We start from the raw sequence: 26281 nt of genomic DNA on the forward strand, positions 1-26281 counted from the left end.
AATAAGCACCTCTACTGTGGTAAGCGTAGACAAAGTGTGTGTGCGCGACATTTGATTCACCCTTGATTCAGTGGTTTAGTACTGAGTCACTGGTTCAGTAGTAGTAATAATAGTAGCAGAGTTCTTTCTATTTGTCTCCCAGTCCTGGGGAAATACTCCAATAGGAATCCACACAGGGGTTTTGGTCCTGCACACCATTATTCCCATCCAATCATTCTCCTGAACTTATATACACAGTACACACAATACTGAGGATGACCGTCTCTTAACCATGTCAGAAAAGTAACAGGATTCCATTAGTAACCCTATCTGTTCCTGCCTTTCATTGGCAATTGGCTTGGAACACATACACCAACATTCCATCTCACCAACTCATCAGATGAATCTCACTTGCCTGAAGGCTTCCTCTCCCCAGCTCCTCTCAGTCTTAATCTACTGATCTGAAAAGGCAAGGTGAACACAACATGGAAGACGGATGCCTAGCAGACACTTGCTCTCAACCATCCGGCTCTAACATTGGCACAGATGGAGAAGAGGAAGCCACCACAGACTATTGAGACTCTCCTGTTCATTAAAACTCATCAGTGGTGGCTAGCTAAGAGCTCATCCAGATCGTCCATCCACTCCTGCGTGCTGCGTTCTTTCAGCAGAGAGTCCACCAGGTCACTCTCTCCAGGGAAGCTGGGCAAACTGCTAGCCCCTGACCCAGTGTTGTAGATAAACGGCAACTGCTGCTGCTGTTGTTGTTGGTTAGCAGTTCTGTTGACCTGGTAGCCCTGCTGTCTGCACTGGAGCACCTGGCTGACCAAACGCCCCCCCTGCGGCTGACCAAAGGCACCCAGGTCGGGCAACACCCCCTGGCCTTGGGAACCCTGCTGCTGTTGCTGATTGGGTAAGACTTGCCCTGGGCCTAAGGGCTGCCCAAGGGAAACTTGAGGGTTGGCTGCAGTCCTTTGCTGGGCCTGCTGCATCATCTGTTGCTGGGCAGGGTTCATGGCGCCCATGGGCCTGCCGTTGGCATTGGCGCCAAAGGGGGTGTTGCCAACAGGCATCTTGTTTGGTATGTGGGTCTGTTGCTGCATGTGGAAGGCGTTGGGGTTGGCAAAGGCATTGGGCGGGAGACCTCCGTTGCTGGAGGGAGGTTGCTGGGCACCCATAGCTTGCTGCATGCCCTGCTGCTGCCAAGATTGGCTCTGGGTGCTCTGCATGGCGTTGGGCATAACACTGGGCATGTTGCCGCCAGGCATGGAGCCGGGTAGCCTGGCTAACTGCTGCTGCTGCTGTTGTTTCAACAGGGCGGCGTTGGGCTGGTTTTTAAGGTGTTGCTGCTGGGATAGCATGTTCTGTCGGTAGGAGGCACCCATATTACCTACAGGCTGCCTCTGCATGGAACTTTGCTGGGAGGGGTGCATGTTCATGTTGCTGTAGAGTACCTGATGCTGTAAGGCAGAGTCCATAACACCCACACAGGAGGCGAGGCTCATGTCTGCCTGGCTGGAGGGAGGAGGGACACCAGGGGTGGGGCCAGTACCACCCTGTTGGCCCATGGTCATACCAATCATGCCTTGTTGCGCCTGGGGGAAAATTCGCTGAGCTCCGGGGGCGGGGCCTCCCAGCGTACCAACGTTGCTCAATGGCTGTGACGAACCTGCAGGGAGAAGCAAAAGAAGAAGTGAGTCACAAAAACGTGACAAATTGAAAAGCTAACCTTTGCATAATAGTTACACATGTTTTTATAATTCAATCTTAATCAATAAACTCATTATAGGAGAAGACCAAGTCTCTCTCAATATACTTAAATGGCTTTCCATGTCTCCATATCTGTGTCATTAGTTTTCATGAATGCAGATAGCAGGAAGGAACTGATACGGTCTAGCTACCACAATAAGTTCATGCCATTATGAGGTAAAAAGGACAGCGAGCATTGAGACAGCAGCTGTTCTCTCCAAAGACACAGAACAAAGGGCAAATGTATTCAGCAACGAGAGAACACAGACCTCATTACTGGTTTACCATTCAAATGAATCATACGGTAAGAAGCATTTGCATTGACGAGGTAATATTAGTGTACTGCCAAACAAAGTTGTTCTGTGTGAGTTACATCATCGAAGCAAACCTTCTGGCCCATGACCAGACATGTAAAAAAAAAGGTGCCTATTCAATAGCAAAGGGAAGTGCAAGCAGTGGTAAAGAGTATAGCTGTGCTTCCAAAATCGCCCTCTTACCCCCTAACCTATATAGACCTGCTCTTTACATAGGTCATGGTTGATTTGTTTCGGGCTGTGGAAAGCGACTGGGTTGTGCCTGTTTATTTACCAGGGTTGAAGGTAAATTCCAAAACTTTTTGGGTCATCAAGAAACAAATTCACTGCCCTAGTGTAATGAATAAAAACAATATGGCTAAACATGAGGAAACTACATTAGACAATTCAATAATCTGAAATCCATAAAGGGAAGTGAACGTCTGTACACTTATGCCAGAACTCAGGTAGAGGATTGGATTAGAGCCCTACAAGCCATTTTAAGACCTTGGAGTGTCTAGGGGGGTTGGGGGGGGTTACGCTACATTGGATGTAACGTGTTGACGTAGGTTCTCATTTACTTGTAAACTGGGCAGCCTGCTGCTGCTGGAAGGGGTTGTTCTGTGCGCCAGGTTGCTGGTTCTGTTGGTCCTGGTACTGGGGAGGGGGACGGGTCAGGTGCCTCTGGAGCTGCTGCTCTTGCTGCTGACGCTGTTTTTCCTGAAACACAGAAAACATATTAGAGCATGATTGTGTCATACAAGCATACACCGGTGACTGAAATTCCTCCCATACATTCTCTTGGACAAGGACCAGAGATGGAAAACACCTACTGTGAAACTGCCAGTCATATAACCACTTCTACATGCAAACAAATTGCTCGCCCTTGTGTATATATGTTACTAATAGACAACATGTAGGGCTATGCAGCACTAGCAGGCCCAGTCAGGTAGAACAGACAGAGATCCTGTCTCAGACTTTACATAGCAAATGGGCAAGTTGAAACCAATCATGTGAATGAGCCAGGAAGTCTGATCTCTTTGTATTTTGTCATTAGGATTGAGGGTGGGGTATGCTGCTCCTAGACCCTGATCCAAGACCCAAATTCTACCAACAGTAGATGACCCTTGACCCCGGGTATTAACCTGTTGGGCCATGATCAGCTGCTGCCTCTGGCCCAGTAGGAACTGTTTCTGCTGCTCCATCAGCTGCTGCTGCTGCTTCACCGCCGCCTGCCCCGACAGGTAGGCCACGTTGCCGAGGTTTCCCGCCATGCCGTTGCCGGGCCCCCCCAGCTGGGGGGCCATGGCGTTGCCAGGTCCAGGGCCGTGCGGTGCGGCAGGGTATGCGTTCTGTTCCTGCAAAATTGAAATTGGGGAAAATCGTATAGTTATTCCACTAATGTCAACCAGAGGAAGAGAGACAGCGTCCAGTCTGAGGTAAGGCTTTAGGGGCCTTGTCAAACAAGTGGGGGGAATATGTTCAGAAATAACATTTGATGTAAAGCAAAAACCAAGGTTTGATGTAACGCAAAGGAAAAAAAATCATTCAAATAAAAAGCTTAGGCTTTACATAAAAAAAACTAGTTATGTCCCTAATCAACACAGCTTTAAATGAAGACCGCGGTTGTACAACTTCAGTTTGAAAGTTCATAAGTTAGTTTATGTCCTCATACAAGTGCTTTCCTTGACCAGCTGTGAGAACCACAGCTCCATATTGGCAGTGTTAGCCTCAGCCAGTGTGCTAACCATCTCGCCATAGAAACATCTGGAAAGTTGGCCAGAGTTCTCAGGGGCTAGCCTCAGGCCTCTAGCTCCGGCCGGGGGATATTTTGGGTCCACACACACACACCGCAGAACACAGTTGAGTCAGGGAGAGGAGAAGAGAGGGTAGGAAGAGCAAGAATGGATCAGAGAGCCCCTTCTCGCGAGAGGGAAAACCCCAAGTGGGTTAAGAAACTGTACGGGGGGGCTGCTCCTAAAATATACTATTGTGGAGGACAGGCGAGGTAGAGGGGGCTGCATGAAAGGCTGCTTTGTCGTGGTTGTCCCCTCCCTGGTTCCCCCCCTCCACCACCATCCAACCCCCCATGGGAGACTGCATGCCAGCTCCTTAGCAACCAGCTGCTTGACCCAGACACACACACTGTCCCCTCAAACCGTGGGGCCCATGCCAGACTTGTAGGACCAAAATATAAGCTACAAGGACAGTGTGTGGGTTGTGTTTGTTGACTAACATAAAAAGCCTGCTAGGCCTTAGATCCACCATCAACTATCAGCCTACATGCAGTATGCCTTAAAGGCCGAGTGCAGTCAAAAACACGATTTTTCTGTGTTTCATATACATTTCCACACTATGGAGGTTGGAATAAAACTGTGAAAATGACAATGCCCTTTTACTATAAGAGCTGTTTGAAAAGACCAATGTTTTGGTGGGATGGAGTTTTGGGCTGCCTGGTGACATCACCAGGGGGTACATTTATTAATAGACAAATAAGAAAGAGAAAGTTCCAAACTGCTATGCCAATAACAGTTAGTTTTCAGTTTTCCCCTCCCTACTACTCCCAGACAGTCCTAGAAGTTTGTGCTTGAGAAATGTCTCTTCGCTAAGAAGCTATTTTTGTTTCCCATTGTAGTCACAGTCATGTACTTAATTGTTACCCAGAAATTACATGTTGACATATATATTACCAAATATAATTAAAACTATGCTATCCATTGGTGTGGTTCTTGACATGGTGTGGTTGGTGTGGTTCTTGACAAGTCTTTATTTGGAGCCGTTCTTTCAAACTAAAAGGGCAAGCCAGACGACTCCATTGCTCATTTTTAACAAGCCCTTATTGTTTGGCTTCAAAATTATACTCCCTCATTCACCAGCGTCGTAGCACTGGAGTAGTGTGTGTGTGTGTGTGTGTGTTTTTGTACACAACATGGCCTTGGAATGTTCTTTGTGCCTCAGTTGTAATGCTATTCGCTGATGCCAGTATAAAACATGCTTTGGGCCTTCCCCCTGTTGGAAATGTTAATAGCTCTATTCTCCCAGTCAAGCAGTGTGAAATTATGTTAGGCTTGGGTGATGACCATAACCAAGTAATGTAAGTGTAAGCCTTTCATATGCACTTGTTGACCTCTTAACTTTTTAACAGTTATTCAGAATACCAATATAGCCTAACACTTGATCTTTCCATGTGGATCCTTGACTCTTATAAAAATAAAATGTATTGCGGCACCTGGTATTCCCAGGTGATCTCCTGTCCCGTTTCTAACCAGGCCTGACTGTGAACAGGCGTGTTCAGAGTGGTATAACCACAAGCATATTCTTGTACCCTGTTTTCTCCCCAAATTAGGTCTCTTGGCTCATCTCTGCAACTCAACAGGCTCGGGAGAGGTGAATGTCGAGTCATGCATCCTCCGAAACATGACCCATCTGACCACCTACTTCTTATCACACTGCGCGCTTAACCCGGATGTCAGCCCCACCAAAGTGTCGGAGGAAACACCGCTGGACTGACGACCGGAGTCAACTTGCAGGTGCCTGGCCCTGTCACAAGGAGTCAGTAGAGCACGATGAGCCAAGGAAAGCCCCACCGGGTAAACCCTCCCTTACACCGGACGGCACTGGGCCAATTGTATACCGTCCTGTGGCTCCCGGTCACGGCCTGTTGTGACATCAAATCCCAGACTGTAGTGGCGCCCCAGCACTGCAGTACTTTAATGTTGCGCCACCCAGGACTCTTATAATGAAGCCTTTTTAAGCCTGCTTCATATCAAACTTGGTCACATAAAAGTAATGGTTACACAATGAGCAGTCTTGTGATAAAGTTCAAGGTGAGCTGTATTCTTACCTGCCCGTGGGGTAGCTGTGGTCTGAAGGACAGGCCTTGCTTCTGCTTCATCTGCTGCTGCTGTCTGAGGAGCGACAGCAGCACTGCCTTGTTCTGGCTCTGGGCACTGGGGGGGCCCTGCTGTGGCCCCTGGGCCGCAGCCTCATAGTGGGACAGGGGCTTGGTGTTGCTGTAGTTGAGCATGGCAGAGCCCAGACCCCCAGGGCCTGCTGCTGCAGGGTGGCTAAGCGGAGCCCCTGGTCCTTGAGCAGTGTGGCCCAGCATGTTGGTGTGGGGGCCTCCGGGCTGCAGGTACCCGCCGGCCACGGCTTTGGGTGAGCCCTTGTTGGGCTGTCCGGGCATCATCAGCTGGGGCTTGGGGTTATTTGGGAAGTCCTGGGGGTATAGGGAGGGGCTGGTGGGCTTCTCCAGGCCGTAAGCTCCCCCTAGGGGGCTCTGAGACGGGGCCGACTGGGGTGGCCAAGATGGACGGCAGGGGTGGGACACAGGGGGGTGGAATTTGGGGGCTTGCTGCTGTTGTTGTTTTTGGGCTTGCTGCTGTTTCTGAGCATGTTGCTGCTGTTGGAGCTGGGACTGCATCTGCTGGGCTCTCTGCTGCTGGGCAGCTAGCTGCTGGAGCTGCTGGGCAGGGGACAGGTCTTTGGAGACAGGCCCCGAGGGAAGGCGGTGGTTCTGGGGAGGGAGCTGCCTGGATGGGGGAGGCTGCTGGCTGAGGGGCTGGGGCAGGGTCGGGGAGGAGACGGTGGAGGTGGCCGCTGCCAGGAAGCTGGCGGAGTGCTGCATGGGCGGCCCCGATGACTTGGGCCTGGCGTGGGGTGAGCCGGCGCACGAGTCCTGCTCGAAGGCGGTAGAGACCGGGGAGAACTCTGCCTTGACACTGGCCAGTTCTGGAAGCAGGAGGCCTCCCTGTGACGTACCGCCAGACTGTGCGCCCGTCCCAGGGGTGGGTCCGGCCAGATCCGGAGGGTCCTTGCGGTCCTCGAAACCGTCGTTGAGGATGTCCTGGATGTCCTCATAGGCAACCGAGCGGTTGAGCTCCTCCATGAGCTCCGTCCACTCCTGCTCATTGAGGTTGAGGTCAGGGAAGAGGCTGTTGCTGGCTCCGCCCCCTGACGGCAACATGCAGGGGAGAATGTCATCCATGGGCTCCTGCTTCATCTCTTTGAGCCGGAACTCCTGCTCCCCAGCGGCGGTTCCACCATGTTCTCCACCATTGGGTATGAGAGAGTCGGCGCCAATGCCATGCTTGGAGTCCAGGGGTGAGCGAGGGGGGATGCCGCCATTGGACGAGCTGTTGTCTAGGCAAGCCTTTTTGGACGGGGGATAGCCATCGCTGAAGCCGTTGACCTGACCAGGGGAGCCAGTGCTTTCCAGCTTCCTCTTCACTGACTCCTGCAACTAGAGTAAATAACAAGTCAACAAATATATAATGTCCCCATGTGGCTCAGTTGGTAGAACATGGCACCTGCGACACCAGGGTTGTGGGTTCGATTCCCACGGGGGACTAGTACGAAAATGTACTCTTTACTGAAAGTGGCTCTGGATATGAGCTTCTGCTAAATGACTGAAATGTAAATGAAATGAGCGGAGATGTAAAAAAATATATATTTTAAGCAGGAATCCTTAGTTACATCCATTTTTTTAAACTTCGAAATTAACAAAATATATCCATTGATTCTTGAATATAACTTATAAAAAGCATCATGAGCTTAGTTCAACTGTCATACCCCAACAGAATCCAAAATATTAGCTTGTTTTTCTCTGTTTGTAAATAATATACATGTAATCTGACTGTATAGCCTCAAAACATGGTTCAAACTATCATTTTAAAATGAATACATTTATAACTATATATTTATAAGATCATCTTTTTGAGAACTAATAACCACCAAAATGTAAAACTACAGTCAGGGAGAATGAAAAATGTTTTTAAAAATGTCATGGCTTGGGGGCCTCCATGAATTTTGTGAATAATGTTTGAGTCACACAGATAACAGAACACATCAAAATGTGTAGAATTGTAGGAAACTAGCTTTCTCCGCTGCTGAAAAAAAATCATAAGGGAAACACTGAACTCAATGATTCCGCATGCGTTTTTCTGCTGCTCATTATGAAATATGAGATATGAGTCTTGGGGGGGGTGAGGTTTGATGTGGGTGTGTTTTGTTGGCTTTAGCATACCCTGGCAGTTACTGTTGTTTGTCACTCTTGAAGTACGGTAGCAACAACATAGCCACTACCACTTCCTCAAAATAGTCATAATTAATCGAAGACAAATCAAGAAATCAAATTAATTTACACATTTTGCCGAGGACATTTTAGTTGCACAATTTTACATCTAGTTAAGGTGGTTTTAAGTTTAAAATTTTTAAATTGCATGAAAAATAAGTATTTTGCCAGAGTGTGCTTCTGTATGGCAGTGTTTCATAGTGAATCATGTCATAGAACATGTTGCAGCGGGACGCAAGATGCTTGCAAATGAGTTTATAATTTTGGAATATTGACAAATGGCAGTTGGGATGTAAGTGCGCATCGTCGCTATCCTCATTTTACCCAAAAGTGGCAGACTCAAGGGATCACTATTAAACTTTGGCAACCTGTTGTTTCATGCAAACAATCCGAGCCACCGCGTAAATGGGCAGGTGAGTCTCACGGTAGGTGCTGCTATGTTTGGATAGAGCACAATCACCGCAGACTGTTCTCCATGCATGACAATTCTCCATAGGCGTTACAATCGGTGTTGTAATCCAATCACAACCATCTTGTGGGTTAGGTTGTGACAACCTCATAACAAAATTCTCATAAAACTCAGTTTTGGAAAATACTGACTTGGACAAATTAGCCTATTTAAACTTAAGTCAATTTTGACACTGGAGTAAATGTTTGACTAATATCGAAGCCACATAGGCCATTTTCAACTTCAGAGAAGTTGTTTTGTGCATTCAGTTGCCCTTTAAAAACAGATAGAGTCAGATTAACTTAATGTATCTGCGTTAGAAGCAGTTTTGCAAGCCATTGCTAACTAGCTTACCAAAAAGACTGGAAGTCTATGGGTACAGCTAGCATGAAGATATGCTTAACGGTCCTGTAAACATTACACTGCTTCACAAGGAAAATAAAACCCCACTCAACTTTTATCACTGTGTTGAGGCAAGTTACCCATTTAAAATATTAAGCCCATCGATGTCTATAGAAATTAAAATTGTGACAAATAATTAAGCGGCTACTTATCCCCAGTGGTGAGAAACAGACCAGGAGTGCAAAGTATAAGCGTCTCTGATGGATTCAGACACAGAACCTTATGAGGGCAGTAATGCAACCTTATGACTTTGCTTAGGTTAGCTTCCTGTGACTGGACTGGCAGCTTGCCATAAGGTATACAGTCTGCAGTCAAACTTGACATGGGTTTTTAGGAGAGCTTTACGCAGCTCTTGACTCATATTCATCCAGCAAGAGTGCTGATCTAGGATCAGTTTTGCTTTTTAGATCATAATTAATAAGGATTACATGGATGGCGGGACCTGATCGCAGCACTGGGTTGTAGCCTATTTCACAAAGCAGGTTCAATACGTTTTTGTGTGTATGATGCGATCGTGGAGCCTCCAGATGCTCGTTCTGCATCTCCATGCGACTCCCAAATGTTGTAACAAAGCGGAGGTTTCTATATAGCTTCGCATTGACATGACTGATTGGTGGTAGGTTGGGGGCTGTACATCCTGTATAAAACACAAACTCACTTCCTTGACAACAGCTCCATCTTCTTTGCAAAGCGCAAGTAGTATGAATGCCCTGACTTCCGCAGAGGCCACATCACCAAATGCTGCATGGTTAATGCAGACGTCTGATAGACCATGCAGCACCCAGATGCACAATACGCTGCCCTCTCCAGAATGGGCACTCTCCTGCCAATTTGTGCGCATTCATTGTTTCATAACTTCATTTTGTGAATTGTTTGCATTTGAATGTTAGTGTATATCAATTGCCCATTACATATAATCACCAGTATTACATTTACCATTAATTCCTAATCTACAATGTTTGTTTGGTTACGGTTTGTTTGGTTACGGTAATTTCTGTTAACGCATTCAATATATTATTCCTGTCTTTTTACCGTTCTCATTGTCGGAATGGATACATTGTTTGTAGAGCGCACAACCTATTCTACACTTGTGAAAAACAAGTTTTGGTTTATTTAATTCCTTTTCCGAGTTGCCAATTTAGTGATGGTCTTGTTTGACGGGCACCCGATTACGGATAGAAGTAGGCATATAGGATACCAGGCCCGCAAGCAAATGTAGGCATAAAAAAATGTGACATTTGGGGATCTGATAGTATTTCTGATTGGCTCAATGCACCACCACCAATGAGCTATGGAGCTTCTCAAAGTAATGTTGTTTTCTTCACCTCAAACTGCAAGAAAACAAAAGTTTGTTTTAACATACAGCCATTGAGAATGACAATATTTATAAAATAAAATAATAATTTTAAAAAATACATTGAGGAACTATTTCCAGCTCTCTCCCTTTTGACAACCACTCAGCATGACAAGGGGAAAATGCTGTGCTCTGATCCAATGGAAACATAAAATAGGCCTACCTGCTTACTTATCAGTGCTCGACATAGGTTCCGGTACTCATTTTAATTGTTGGTACCGTTTATATTTAGGTGCAGGAGCTTCACAATACGTTTTAGTTCATATTCTATAAGAGGAACAGGAGCTCAAGCAGTAGAAATGCTGAGGTGCCAGTACTCAGCTTCGGAAAGCTCCTTCCCAAGTCAAACACTGCTTCTCATCCCTTGCGCAAATAGCCAACAGCGGTGTCTGTCCCGAGCTCACTGGCACAGGAAACTGAGGTCCCAGAATATTTTAAACAACATAGCAAGTTCGCTAGCACAAGCTTAGGGTGGACCAAAGTTAATACAATGTTTCAAGTTCATTGCAGAAAGGCCATGCTTAGCCATTGTGATTGATAGGTAATATATATATATATATTTTTAAATCAGGATATTTTCTACCTACAGGCTGTAATGTTTTTACTTGTTGGCTTTATGTAGGCTATTTTTACATAGTTGACAATGGCAATAGAAGTTACTTTATAGGTTTGTATCATTTTCATTTAGATAGAATTTTGATTTAACCACATGACAATGATTGCGATATGAAGACATTATTATAAATTAAATGGAACTGTTCCACGAAAATGTGCATATGATAAATTGCCCTTCCACATGAGAAAGATTGTCGACTCTTCGTGTAGCTTATTACAGGCAACTCCAGGAGAGTAATGGCAGAATCTGAGAAAGCCTGCAGGAGAATGGTTGGGTCAGGTTAAGGTTTTTATCTTCTAGATCTCTGGCTCCCTCTTGAGGCATTTCTGTCTTATTTCATCAAACAGTAAGCTTAACAGATGACTTTCGGTCAAACAAGATTTTTGTTTTGTTGGGGAAAGCCCTACTAGAGTAATTTCTCCATTATTTTGCCAGGCTATGACAGAAACACTAGCCAACGAAATGTACGCTCATCTCATCCGAATGCAGAGGCCGAACCCCAGACTGACATCCTACGCAACCAGATCCCCTCAGGTTTACCCTCCTGTGCGGAGATATTTGAATGTACTGGGACAATCTGTGCAGATTGTGTAATCACGCCTGTATAGTACTGTGCACCTTTAAAGTAGAACTGACAGCATTTTAACAACATGACATTTCATTAACATGTGTTCATATAGACCCAGGAGGAATGACACAAAAACATTTGACAAGTGAGCATTTAGATATGGTAATTATAACATTTCCACAAATTCTTAGAAAACTTAATTCCTAAACATTCTAAAGTATTTGCGAAAATTCTATGCCAAGAAATAGAGTGGGAAAAAGAGAGTGCGTTTGTACAATTAAGAGACACCGGAGTAAAAGGCATTTATTTATCGGTGTACGTACGCATGCATGTAAACTCAGCAAAAAAAGAAACAGCCCCTTTTCAGGACCCTGTCTTTCAAAGATAATTCGTAAAAATCCAAATAACTTCACAGATCTTCATTGTAAAGGGTTTAAACTAGAGGTCGACCAATTATATTGGAATGGCCGATTAATTAGGGCCGATTTCAAGTTCACAACAATCTGTTTTTTTACGCCTTTATTTAAATCTTTATTTAACTAGGCAAGTCAGTTAACTTCTTGGATATAGGGGGCGCTCTTTTAATTTATGGATAAAAAAACGTGCCCGTTTTAAGCGCAATATTTTGTCACGAAAAGATGCTCGACTATGCATATATTTGGCAGCTTTGGAAAGAAAACACTAAGGTTTCTAAAACTGCAAAGATATTATCTGTGAGTGCCACAGAACTCATGCTACAGGCGAAACCAAGAAGAAACTTCAACCAGGAAATGGGCAGAATTTTTGAAGCTCTGTTTTCCATTGTCTCCTTATATGGCTGTGAATGCACCGGGAATGAGCCTGCCCTTTCTATCGTATCTCCAAGGTGTCTGCAGCATTGTGACGTATTTGTAGGCATATCATTGGAAGATTGGCCATAAGAGACTACATTTACCAGGGGTCCGCCCGGTGTCCTTTGTCTAAATTGGTGCGTAATCTACAAGCTGCACGCAGTCATCCAGTGATTGAGAGGAGGCTTTCAACGAACGATATATCATGAAGAGATGTGAAAAACACCTCGAGGATTGATTCTAAACAACGTTTACCATGTTTCAGTCGCTATTATGGAGTTAATTTGGAAAAAAGTTCGGCGTTTTGAAGACTGAATTTTCGGGTTTTTTTGGTAGCCAAATGTGACACACCAAACAGAGCAATTTCTCCTAAACAAATAATCTTTCAGGAAAAACTGAGCATTTGCTATCTAACTGAGAGTCTCCTCATTGAAAACATCTGAAGTTCTTCAAAGGTAATGATTTTATTTGAATGATTCTGGTTTTTGTGAAAATGCTGCCTGCTGATGCTAATGCTAAATGCTACGCTAGCTGCGCTAGCTGTTACACAAATGCTTGTTTTGCTATGGTTGAGAAGCATATTTTGAAAATCTAAGATGACAGTGTTGTTAACAAAAGGCTAAGCTTGAGAGCTAGCATATTAATTTCATTTCATTTGCGATTTTCATGAATAGTTAACGTTGCGTTATGGTAATGAGCTTGAGGCTGTATTCACGATCCCGGATCCGGGATGGCTCGACGCAAGAAGTTAAGAACACATTCTTATTTTCAATGACGGCCTAGGAACGGTGGGTTGACTGCCTCGTTCAGCGGCAGAACGACAGATGTTCACCGTGTCAGCTCGGGGGATTCAATCTACAGTTAACTAGTCCAATGCTCTAACCACCTGCCTCTCATTGCACTCCACGAGGAGCCTGCGTGTTACGTGAATGTAGTAAGCCACGGTAAGTTGCTAGCTAGCATTAAACTTATGAAAAACAATCAATCAATCATAATCACTAGTTAACTACACATGGTTGATGATATTACTAGATATTATCTAGTGTGTCCTGCGTTGCATATACTCGATGCGGTGTGTATCGTTGCTCCAATGTGTACCTAACCATGAACATCAATGCCTTTCTTAAAAGCAATACACAGAAGTATATATTTTTAAACCTGCATATTTAGCTAAAAGAAACCCAGGTTAGCAGGCAATATTAACCAGGTGAAATTGTGTCACTTCTCTTGCATTCATTGCACACAGAGTCAGTGTATAGGACCACAGTTTGACAGGTACAAGATGGCAACAACAACCGCCCGAAGTACACCATGAAAGCACTATCCCTCCATCAGTGCTCAGACTGTCTGCAATAGGCTGAGAGAGGCTGGACTGAGGGCTTGTAGGCCTGTTGTAAGGCAAGTCCTCACTAGACATCACCGGCAACAATGTTGCCTATGGGTACAAACTAGAGGTCGGCCGATTATGATTTAACGCCTATACCGATTATTGGAGGACCAAAAAGGACGGTGCCGATTAAATCGGCCGATTAAAAAAATATGTATTTGTAATAATGACAATTACAACAATACTGAATTATCACTTATTTTAACTAACTATAATACATCAATAAAATCAATTTAGCCTCAAGTAGATAATGAAACATGTTCAATGTGGTTTAAATAATGCAAAAACAAAGTGTTGCAGAAGAACGTAAAAGTGCAATATGTGCTATGTAAGAAAGCTAACGTTTCAGTTCCTTGCTCAGAACATGAGAACATATGAAAGCTGGTGGTTCCTTTTAACATGAGTCTCCAATATTCCCAGGTAAGAAGTTTTAGGTTGTAGTTATTCTAGGACTATTTCCATCTATACCATTTGTATTTCATTAACCTTGGATTGGATGTGCTTATAGGCACTTTAGTATTGCCAGTGTAACAGTATAGCTTCCGTCCCTCTCCTCTCTGGGATCAAACCAGCAACACAACGACAACAGCCACCACATTGAAGCAGCGTTACCCATGCAGAGCAAGGGAAACAACCACCCCAAGGCTCAGAGCGAGTGAAGTTTGAAACGCTATTAGCGCGCGTTAACTAGCCAGCCATTTCACTTCGGTCACACCAGCCTCATCTCGGGAGTTGATAGGTTTGAAGTCATAAACAGCGCAATGCTTGACGCACAACGAAGAGCTGCTGGCAAAACGCACGAAAGTGCTATTTGAATTCATGTTTACACGCCTGCTTCTGCCTACCACCGCTCAGTCAGATACTTAGATACTTGTATGCTCAGTCAGATTATATGCACCACCGGACACGCTAGATAATATCTAGTAATATCATCAACCATGTGTAATTAACTAGTGATTATGATTGATTCTTTTTTATAAGAAATGTAATGCTAGCTAGCAACTTACCTTGGCTTACTGCATTTGCGTAACAGGCATTTGCGTTAACAGACAATCGGAAATGCCGATTTCCGATCGTTATGAAAACATGAAATCGGCCCTAATTAAATCGGCCATTCCGATTAATCGGTCGACCTCTAGTACAAACCCCCCGTCGCTGAACCAGACAGGACTGGCAAAAAGTGCTCTTCACTGACGAGTCACTGTTTTGGTTCAGCCGATGGTTGGATTTGCGTTTATCGTCGAAGGGATAGATTTGAGGTGGAGGGTCCGTCATGGTCTGGGGCGGTGTGTCAGAGCGTCATCGGACTGAGCTTGTTGTCATTGCAGGCAATCTCAACGCTGAGCGTTACAGGGAAGACATCCTCCTCCCTCATGTGGTACCCTTCCTGCAGACTCATCCTGACATGACCCTCCAGCATGACAATGCCACCAACCATACTGCTCGTTCTGTGCGTGATTTCCTGCAAGACAGGAATGTCAGTGTTCTGCCATGGCCAGCGAAGAGCTCGGATGGAGGGTGAGGGCTAGGGCCATTCCCCCCAGAAATGTCCGGGAACTTGCAGGTGCCTTGGCGGAAGAGTGGGGTAACATCTCACAGCAAGGACTGCCAAATCTGGTGCAGTCCATGAGAAGATGCACTGCAGTTTTAATGCAGCTGGTGGCCACACCAGATACCAATTGTTGATTTTGACCCCCCTTTGTTCAGGGACACATTATACCATTTCTGTTAGTCACGTCTGTGGAACTTGTTCAGTTTCTGTCTCAGTTGTTGAATCTTATACGTTCATACAAACATTTGTTAAGTTTGCTGAAAATAAACAGTTGACAGTGAGAGGATGTTTCTTTTTTTGATGAGTTTATATGTATATATATATATTACTGCTACAGGGTTTTCATTATTGTTTGGATACCTTATTTGGGGAAAGGGAGATACCTAGTCAGATAGTCCAACTGAATGTATTCTACTGAAATGTGTCTTACGCATTTAGCCCAACCCCTCTGAATCAGAGAGGTGTGCGGGTGCTGCCTTAAATCAACATTTCACATCTTTGGTGCCCAGGGAACAGTGGGTTAACTGCCTTCCTCAGGGGCAGAACGATAGATTTTTACCTTGTCAGCTAGGGGATTCGATCCAGCAACCTTTCAATTACTGGCCCAATGCTCTAACCACTAGGCTACCATTTACAATTATGTATTGATTTTTATCTTACTTTCCCCCCCACACTCCATGCAATGCGCACTGCAGAGACATGTTCAGGACCAGGGTCTACGCAGACCGGTGCACCATAGCCAATCAGAGCTACAGTAGGAATTTATGCAAACAAGCCATTTGCCACACAAGCCCGCCATCACACAATTGACTGTGTTTTCAGGCAGCTGCGACTTTAGAGCATTAGAACGCATTTTTCAGTCCTATTCATCAAACAACCATGAAAAGGTAGGCTTTCCCCCCCTCAGTTATGCACATCAACAACTAATGCTAGCCAAAGCAAGATGTGCTCAAATCTAACGTCGGATCATGAGATGATCCCACTCAAAATTTCACCTAGTTGGCCGTAAAAATTGGACTGATAACGGGGAATTGTAGCCTACTCTTCCTTCTACAGCTTGCCTGCTTGTCCCAACCAAGCACCCAATCTAACTGGCTAAAGTTGGCTAGCAAGCTACTTCAACACAAATGAGAGAACACCTCACCGATAATTTTACTCACCCTAGCAGAGCTGGTTAGGCTGTTTACATGTTAGCTAGAGCGTTTGTGACTAACTTAATTTTTTCCTACGTTTACTGACACCGGTCATATTCAGCAGGTGTTGCGAATTTGCAAATTCATCAGTTATTCTGCGCTCTGGCACATTCAAACAAGAGTGCTCTGAAATCAGAGCAGCTAGAATGAAGTTGCAAACACGAGAGATATGCTAGCTAACTGGATAACAGTTGTTCAAATTCTTACTTGGTAACCAAATGACACCTGCATCTCTAGCTGTGTATAGCCACCGAAAAATGATATGAGCGGAAAAAGTCACTCACCCACTCCTCCAATGACTTGACATCCTCATAGCAGCTAGCTAGCTAACATTAGGCTACGTGTTTTTAGCTTGCTACATAAATAGATAGGGTAGCCTTTTAGCCACATTATGACACATTGCCCTTGCTAGTCTGATTGTATTTAACTTTCCAGCCTTACTTACACCCCCCCCCCCGAATGGAGGCAACAAACAATGTACCAGGCCAGCTGTGATTTACAACCTGACAGTAATATTTTTTGGGACTACCAAGAAATGTATCAGTGAATTCTATTAAAAATCAGGCATTGAACTGCAACCATCTATTCTGCCAACAATGCGTTAATGTATGTCATGGAATGTTGAGTCAAACAGAACCTACTTTAAAACCTCCTATAAAGTTGGTTTTGTAACATAAACTGGGATTTTTATATTTTTGACTGATAGGATTGTCTGTTTCATATCTGCAAAGGAGTTAAAAGTATGTTAGTTCCACCGCTGACAACATAGGCAGCTCACCGCTCCTTTGATCTGGTCTCTCACACTTTGTGCGCTGGCTGTGCCGAGCTGTTTGGCTTTAGAGAGAGAGGAGTGTGTGCGCGGCTCATCTGATCTAGCCTCGTCTCTAACCCCATCACTCCCCTGGAGGAGAGAAAAGCCAGTCTAGTGACTCACTCCAGTGCTTTATGAACCTGAAAAACTGGTCTCTGTCTTCACCCTTTCACTCCAACCTCTCTGCCTCCCCCACCTCTTCTTCTGAGCAATCATCGCCATTACCCCACCTACCACAGACCCAAGTCACATGAAACTAATTAACATGTGTATAGACAGAGGAAGCCCTACAACAAAAGAGCTAGTGCCTGGACCATGGAGGGGAGCATGCCGAATTCCAAACCCTGGACCCAGAGCTAAGATATAGCGTCCGTTTTGCCTTTGAAGCCACCGGCGTGGCCACAATGGGCCTCCCTGGGATGTGCAGGAGTGGAACGGAGCAGCGGGCCGGTCTAACTAAAGGCTGGGGGGACAGTTTATAGGACAAGCTTTAACCTCATACTGACTGGCCAGGCTGGAGCTGAGCCTTGTTAATATGGCACAGAGTGATGATAGGCTAAGTAGCTTGCTAACCCAGTGCCAGTCACTAGTGGGCTAGCTAGCACTGCTATTCATGAATGGAATTTAGATCAGTTTTAGTAAGTGACATTACTCCTAGGTTATAGGGTTCATCAACAACGGAATGGAGAGTCAAGTTCTGCCCTGTGGCTTGATACACACACAGCTATACCGTGGCATTGCATTATGTGGATCAGGAAAGGGCACAGAGCAATGAGTCAGAGGCTCAGAGCATTAGGCTGGGGGTGGAGTTGTTTTTTCTAATACCCCTGAGTCATCATTCATTCAGAGGGTAGTTATATTGTCCCAATGCAGCTGTTGCCCAAATGGTGGGAGGCGGTCAATTCCTACTGGGCTGTGACTGAAGCCTGGTTTGTGTAAAAAAAACGGTTTATATTTCTAAGAGACTTAAAGCTAGAATCCTTAATAGTGAAACTGTCCTGTCAATTTGGAATATTATAACAACAAAGTTACTGCAAACAACAAACACTGCCCACCCCCTGACTTAATTGCACGTACAATAGAAGAGCAGAATATGGACAGCAATTTTTTTGCCAGACTTCTCAATGGAACTCTTCTCTGTTTCGTCCACAAATCAAAAACAATACCAAATGTGCTGTGGTGGACAGTGACACCGTTTCCCCTAATGCAGATTCCATTGTTAAGAGGGGTCACAGAGGCAAAATGCTTCAGGTGGGGTTCATGGCAACAACAAAAAAACTGTCCAAATGGATACTGCTGTGGTAGGTCAGACTGACAAGACAACCAAACTGCATGAAAATGTATTCTATCCTACTTTCCTTATCTCCACAACACATGTAAATACAAGACTGTAAATACAAGAGGTCGCTAAGTTGCCATGTGTAATTCAATTGTTCCTTTTCACTTTTTGGTTTCCCTCGAGTATAACATATGCCAGGGATAATTACTACAGGGTCAGTAGAGGTAACTTGAGCAAACAGAAATTTCCCCCAACGCCCGATAGAGCCTAATCAACACTGAAAACAATGGAGGCAGCAGCTTTTTTCCCACGATAGTTGATTATAAGTCCATTGGACAACTGGAAGATTGATGAAGAAAGAAACAAGCCTAGATATCATTAGAGAATGTTCTCTGTGTGAGCACTCACTGAATACTTTGCTACTTTTCTGAGCCACAAGAGAGAGAAGCATTAATATGACTCAGCCTTCTTGAGACTTGTTTATCCCACTTTGGCTGTGCTATCAGCATTCCGATAACTTAGAGATCCATGACAACTCTACAAAATGGCTGTGACTAAACATGAACTTCAGTGCCAACAATACATGGACAACTCTAGTGGACACCTCACTGTGAGACAACCTCGACAGTATGCCTTGTTGAAAAAGTCCTTTCCATATTTTGTTATATTAACATTTATGTTTTAACTAATATAGCGGGAAAAATGAGTTTCACCACAGCAAAAAAAAATGTGAACATTGTGCCCCAGCATGCCAAAGGCTGCCTAGTAAACACAGCAGGACAACAATGAGAACATGTGACAGCAGCCACCCAGAATGCACACAGGAGTACACATGATACTGGCTACAACTCGTGGTAATCACTGCAAATGATAGCAAATAATGCTCTTTCCTTGACTTGCAATCACTGCACATGAAAAATACTAATTTAACGCATGAATGCGGCAAATAAAATAACTGCCATGAAGCTGTTATCAGATTTGTGGTGCATTTGCATCCACTTTATGAAATGTTCACTTACCGCAATCAAGGTGCTGTTTCTGCTCTGCTCGGGCGTCCCACCATCCCCTAAGTCTGCGTTGTTGCCCCCGGTCCCTGACCCTCTCTGAACTGCTTGGTCGGATGTTGGCTGTCTGTGCTTACTCGACCGCTTGGCCTTGGTTTGCAGGCACCGTTGGTGCAGTGCAAAGGTCTGCTGCCGTTCCATCTCCAGCCGCTCCCTCGCTGTGTTGTCGTAGCGGTTCTCGCAGCTGGTGTTATGCCTCCTGAAGAGCTCGATTCGACGGCGGAGTCGCTCCATCACCGCACTGTGTCGCGGCACTACAAAATCGGCCATCATCAATAAAGAGTGTTTTAAACTCTGGACTCAGGTTTCGGCAGTCCGGATAAAATGCTGAATTTGCTCCTTTTCAGGGTGGGCGTCTATACCCGGTACCCTTTTACAGAGTGTCAACTAACGTTACTGCTTCCATAGTCGACCTTTGTCTTACTAATAGACTTCAGTCACAACAGTCGGAAAACGCACGAAAAAGACGATTAATAAAATATTGTTCAACTGCCTAGCCAGCAAGGTAGATAGTGCACCGTATCTATCACATCATGAAAAATATTGCCACTAATAACTGTCTGGCTAACGTTAGCTAGCTAACTAGCTAAAGGCCCCAACATTGGCTAGTTAGACAAATTCGCAAAAGCTCATTCACGCCTTGTCTATATGAATTAAAAAGTATAAATTAAACTAACGTATCTTTAATATAGTATATAAATGAATTGTATCACAGATACGCACGTCAAATATCATTAGTTGAGACACTAATCTAGCCAAGTTACCGTGAGCTAGCTGCTCACTAAAATGCTAGTATGGGACTTCCTAACATTCCTCTGGTCAAACATCCAAAGTTTGTGCGAGAAAAGCCCATAACTTTCACTTTAGCCGCTACAGTAGCTATCTAACATTTAGCTAGCCATCGCAAAACTGAACCGTATTAGCTAGAACAAACATTTCACCGTGTAAGATTATAGTTTACATTACCAACAATTAATATTTTAAAACATCTTACTGACTACTTACCCAACTTTACGTAGTTGGTTAGCTACCTGTTAGCTACAACAAACACACCAGTCTCATTGTGAAATTCAGTTACCGTTAACTAGCTAACGTTAGCCATGAAGTTAGCTAGCGAAACCAAGTGACGCTGAGTGTTTCTACTAAGCTAGCTAACTACTGTAGCTACAGTAACTTACTCCGGCAATTAACTTATGCTAGCTAGGCAGGATAAAACGTCAAGTTACCGATTACCACCGACCTACAAAACACTAAAAATGTTTGCTTGGTAATAACAAAAGTGCGCACAACTTGACTTGCAAGTCAAATGTTTCCTGTGTTCTGCCTGGCGAGCTGATCCTCGGTGTAGATCCAAATAATGTGACTTGATAGCTAGCAGCCAACTGCAACAATATACGGATGTAACGGTGTTAGCTAGCTAGCTTGAAAACCAACTATAACAAAGCATGATACCCAGACTACTTCGTCCAGTACTGCATATAGCTAGAAACACACAACCCGAATCTGATGCAGTTAGGTCAAATGCAAAACAAAAACAAATTGCGACAACAATCAAACTCTGCCCCTCTTTGCTATTTCTATTGTTTTCCAATGGACAGGCAGATCTTCGTCGCCATTTTGGAACAAGTTTTTTTCCTTTACTTTTTCTCTAACCTTATGCTTTGCAAGACAGTAGTGTCGCCAAAGATACTTTGTAGCTGTCCCCACCTCATTGTAACGATTGACAGTGAAAACAAACAATACAGAGAGAGCCCGTGGCATTTGCATGAATTTACAGTTAAAATGTACAACCTTGTATCCTTTGAAAACTTATGAAAGTATGGCAGTCAGTCAGACTTCAAGTAAGCTCAACTAACGAATACACACTCTTTATTGGAAGAATGTGTTGTAACTGATAAGTAGGTACATCAAATCGCTACACTGGTGTCAGAAGTTCGATGGCACCTGTGAGTCCATCAGAGAGGCATGTAAATGTCAGGGACTTGGTATAGAGAAGTGTGGCGAATTGCTCTCCGCAGGGCAAGCAGTACGGATGCACCAAGTCTGGAACCAACAGGACCGTGAACAGCTTCTACCCCCAAGCCATAAAACGGACCCTTTTTTGACACATCACTTATGCTGCTGCTACTGTTTATTATCTCTCCTGTTGCCTAGTCACTTTATTCCTAGTTATATGTACATGTACCTCAATTACCGCGTGCCCCCTGCACATCGGCCCGTGTATATATACAGACAAGTTATCGTTACTCATTGTGTATTTATTATTACTTCTCAAAAAAAAATTCACTCTGCATTGTTGAGAAGGGCCCGTAAGTAAGCATTTCACTTTTAGTCTACACCTGTTGTTTACAAAGCCTGTGATGAATACAATTTGATTTGAAAGAAGGCAATAATGTAGTAGCCCTTATGGTAAACATGAAGTTTGCCCACGGGTTGCGAGACCAGGGGTGTATTCATCAGTCACAGACCGTAGCAAAAACGTTTGGCAACGGAATCCGGCTAATACACCCCAGAGTTCATTGTTCGCTACACTGGTGTCAAAAGTGGGATGGAATGAGGCCATCGGAAGCACGGGCAGAAGTGCTTGGATCCTGAACGATGGTCAAGATATTTGTGTAAATGTTGTGGGCTATATTTGCTCCTGTTTGTTTGTTGGTGGCCCACTCTTTGATGGCAGCTATGCACGTCTGACAATCGGGATTTGGTTAGTTATTTTCTAAATGTAATCTGTCAGTAACATAAGTAACATAACTTTTGTATTACCCAAACTCAGTAATGTAATCAGTTTATTTTGTTACTTTTTGATTACTTTCCCCTTAAAAGGCATTAGAATAAGACAAAAAGTATCCATCAAATGCATTTGGTGTCATCAAAATGGTCTCTAACCTGTGGTCAGTCTCGTTTAGGTGGAACAAACATTAATTTGCGCCTTTTTCCAATGCTGAATTGAATGTCATTAAAAAACAGAAAGGTGTTTTTTTCGCAAACATCCTTTCTGAATTTAGGAATCCATGAAAAAGTCAATCTAGTTTTTCTAAAATATGTATAATCTGATTACAATATTATTGCAGCTAATTGATTAGGTCGTTTTTTGTAATCCGCAATGCATGCATAATCAGTAAATTCGGAGCGCTAGAATTCCAATTGAAGGTGTTAGCTACCCATGTTTAAACAATTTTCTATGAGCCACACACACGGGTAAACCATGCTTGTTTGCACAATGACAGGTTTAGCCAGTGCTTAATTTGTAAATCGGGAGGTGCGGGAACAAAAAGTGAGCGCGAGAGGGTGCAACCTGGGGACTTCTGAGGTACCGGAAATGCGTTCCGGGTAGCTAACACCTTCAATCATCGCATTTGCGTAGTGGCATGGAGCTGTCGACTAGAGGCACTTACAGAAGTTGCACATATTGTGAACATTTTTAGTAGCCTAGGGATTGGAGACTTTGGTAGAATATTTTTTTCATGAACACAAAAATTTAAATGGCAGGCTACTTTGACACTGACAAATATAATCTGAGACCAATAAAAACGTCCATGTCTTGAATCCATCAATAGCCTAGGCGTGTGGCTACAATGTGAGGAGGAAATTATAGTCCTTAAAATGCTTTCCAGTTTCACTGACTCACCCAATGATGCGCAGCACATTCGCTGGTGATAGCCGATGCGCTCGTGCTAAAAACCTCTCTCTCTCTCAAAACAATATTTGGACGTTGATAAAATATTTTGGGGAGCCTACAGCATAGTCTTCAGTTTTCAGCAGGAGACATTAGCTTTCCAACCTGTGTTTTCCCTAGAATGTGTATGAAATATTGCGAAAGGCCTGTTTTGTCTCTGCATGCTATTTTTTTCCCCGACGCGCGTTCCCGACTGTAGGCTATTCCTTGTTATTGGGCCACAATCCACAGTTTGGCAATTTAAAAAAAGAACGAAGCAATTGATACTCTTTGGCAAAATGATAGGCCTTCTCGTTGTGTAGTGGGATATTTATTATTAATTAATTATTACATTTATTTCTGAACAGACAGCCGTAATTCTATAACTTTGGCAAATCTATTTCAATTTATCAAAGGTGCTGCGGCTATGATTCTATTAGGAAATAAATGATGAAGTGCAACGCTGGAAAGATGACAGTTGCAGGCTCAAGTCTATCAGAGCAGAGTGGGAGAAAGATCCTAAATAGTGAATTTCATTCTAGTTATGCGAGAGATACTGGCGCGCTTCTCACACAGCCACCAACAGGCATTGGTCTCAAACAGGTTACAAATGTTGCGCAAACCATAAACCCGGGCCTGTCTAAACCGAATCAACTCTTAGAATATTAGGCCCGGGCTGAAAATCTACTTTCTGACATTACATTTTTTTGTGGTGGCAGGCTAATTAAGGAAGAGGAAACACGAATGAACTTTGATTGCTTTTATTAGAATTTTCACATTGCAAAAAGTGACAATTATTTTTTCATGCCTTGAGAAGTACCGGATCCGGCATAAATAGGTTCCGGAACAAAACAGTCCGAGAGGGGCAGGATCCTGTTCCGGCTCACATTAATCACTGGGTTTAGCTACAAAATCATTGCTTGTTTGTTCGATACAGTAACTACCAAAATGTGTTAATAATCAGCAAAGGGATTTACTCATATCGAGCTTTGAATTATTTTAAATATAAATATAAAACTAGACTAATAAAATAAACTGACAGTATTATGGTCTTAACATTACATAATGTACAATAAATCAAAAGGAACTGTAGAAACATGTGGCATTAAATGTTTACCTGGTCAACATTATACATCTTTCCCGATTGCTCAATTCTGTTTCACTGCAGGGCGGGAAGAAGGCCAACCAATCACTACCAATGGGGATGCGCATGCGCAATTTGGAATAAAGCATGCCTAATGCAATACAATTAATGCAACTGCGTCTTATTAATGCAACTGAATTGAAGAAGAAAAACATTGACTAAGGCCAGGACTATATTTATCATATTGTTCCTCTTAGTTTCTTGTCCCAGGTTATAGTCTAGTCACATTGCAAAATACTGTTGATTGTAGTCTGTATACCAGTCTTTTTAACTTGCCCCTCTACAAATGACAGGATTGGCCAGCTGTACAGAGACAGGAACCAGGCTACATTGTGTGATCATTCTCTATGTGGATCCCCTCTGGAAAACCCCACTATAACCAAATCCTAAATCTGTAGAGGAAACAGAAACAAAGCTATTTTATGGAGGTCACTGTAGCACTGATAGAACTCTCCCAACCCCTGCCAAGCCCTCAGTTGAACCACCTATTATGTGACATTTTTATTTTACCAGGTAAGTTGACTGAGAACACATTCTCATTTACAGCAACGACCTGGGGAATAGTTACAGGGGAGAGGAGGGGGATGAATGAGCCAATAAAGTGATTAGATTACACAATTGAAATATGTTCATCTGGCTTCCCAAAATAGCTTGACTCTAGACTGGAGGCAACAGGGCATAACAGTTTGTTACACTAGGGTATATTTTAAACCATTCAGGAAAAGTTGTGGCAAATTGATTCTGTAAAGAAGCCTCCTTATCATTTTGTTCAGGGTCAAATGCACCCTTAAGCATCTCTAATCAGTCTTCAAGCGCTGATAGCATGTGATCATGCGGTCTGGTTACAATACAGGTTACAATTACTTGAACAGCAGATGTGTTTTACCTCTAGTGCCATAGATGTAGAAATGGCTCTGAATGCGAGACCATTGATTCAAAACATAGATCTCTTTTGAATTAGATTTTAAACTGAATTATAGCTGACAAGCTTTAAATATGAACATAGTTCATATATTCATTACATGTACGAATACTGTTCATATTACATTAATCACACACACACACACACACACACACACACACACATGCAAATAAAAATAGTACAACCAACTAGAAATGTGCAGTGAGCAAAAAATGTAGTGTATTCAGAAAGTAATCAGACCCCTTCCCTTTTTCCACTTTCCCTTAAACTTATTTAATCAATCTACACACAATACCCCATAATGAAAACACAAAAACATGGTTTTAGAAATGTTAACATATGTATTGAAAATAAAAAACAGAAACACATTGTTTACAAGTATTCAGACCCTTTTCTAAGACTCTAAATTGAGCTCAGGTGCATCCTGTTTCCATTGATCATCCTTCAGATGTTTCTACAACTTGATTGAAGTCCACCTGTGGTAAATTCAATTGATTGGACATGATTTGGAAAGGCACACACCCATCTATATAAGGTCCTACAGTTGACAGCGCTGTCAGAGCAGAAACCAAGCCATGAGGTCAAAGGAATTGTTTGTAGAACTCCAATTGTGTCAAGACACAGATCTGGGGAAGGGTCACGAAAAATGTCAGCAGCATTGAAGGTCCACAGAAACAGTCCCCAAATACAGGTGTGCCAAGCTTGTAGCATCATACCCAAGAAGACTTGAGGCTGTAATGGCTGCCAAAGGTGCGTCAACAAAGTACTGAGTAAAGGGTCTGAATACCTATGTAAATCTAATATTTCAGTTTATTTTTTAAGTTTGCAAGGGATCTGAATACTTTCCAAATGCACTGTAGTTTTAAAATATGCAGCATCAAACAGCCTGGGCATAATATCTGCTCGGTGAAATGTCGATTAATACCAAGTGACAGGCAGCAATGAAACACTCGGGCTCCCAG

At 43.6% G+C, this 26281-nt stretch overlaps 1 protein-coding gene across 2 annotated transcripts; it reads right to left on the reverse strand.

Moving 5' to 3' along the window:
* Positions 1-325: 325 nt before the first annotated feature.
* On the reverse strand, positions 326-21275 carry LOC112221030 (mastermind-like protein 1). 2 transcript variants are annotated; one of them, XM_024383092.2, is made up of 5 exons: positions 19554-21275; positions 5866-7257; positions 3167-3379; positions 2603-2741; positions 326-1648 (listed from the first exon to the last, which is right to left on the reverse strand). In XM_024383092.2, exons 1-5 carry the CDS (start codon positions 19869-19871, stop codon positions 582-584), a joined length of 3129 nt encoding a protein of 1042 aa, XP_024238860.1. In that variant the 5' UTR covers positions 19872-21275; the 3' UTR covers positions 326-581. The 2 variants fall into 2 exon arrangements, with proteins under 2 accessions (XP_024238860.1, XP_024238858.1); XM_024383090.2 differs by having other exon boundaries at positions 5866-7263; positions 19554-21269.
* Between the last annotated feature and the right edge of the window lie 5006 nt (positions 21276-26281).

The sequence above is a fragment of the Oncorhynchus tshawytscha genome, linkage group LG21 (assembly GCF_018296145.1).
Source record: "Oncorhynchus tshawytscha isolate Ot180627B linkage group LG21, Otsh_v2.0, whole genome shotgun sequence".
In the NCBI taxonomy this organism is placed as follows: Eukaryota; Metazoa; Chordata; class Actinopteri; order Salmoniformes; family Salmonidae; genus Oncorhynchus; species Oncorhynchus tshawytscha.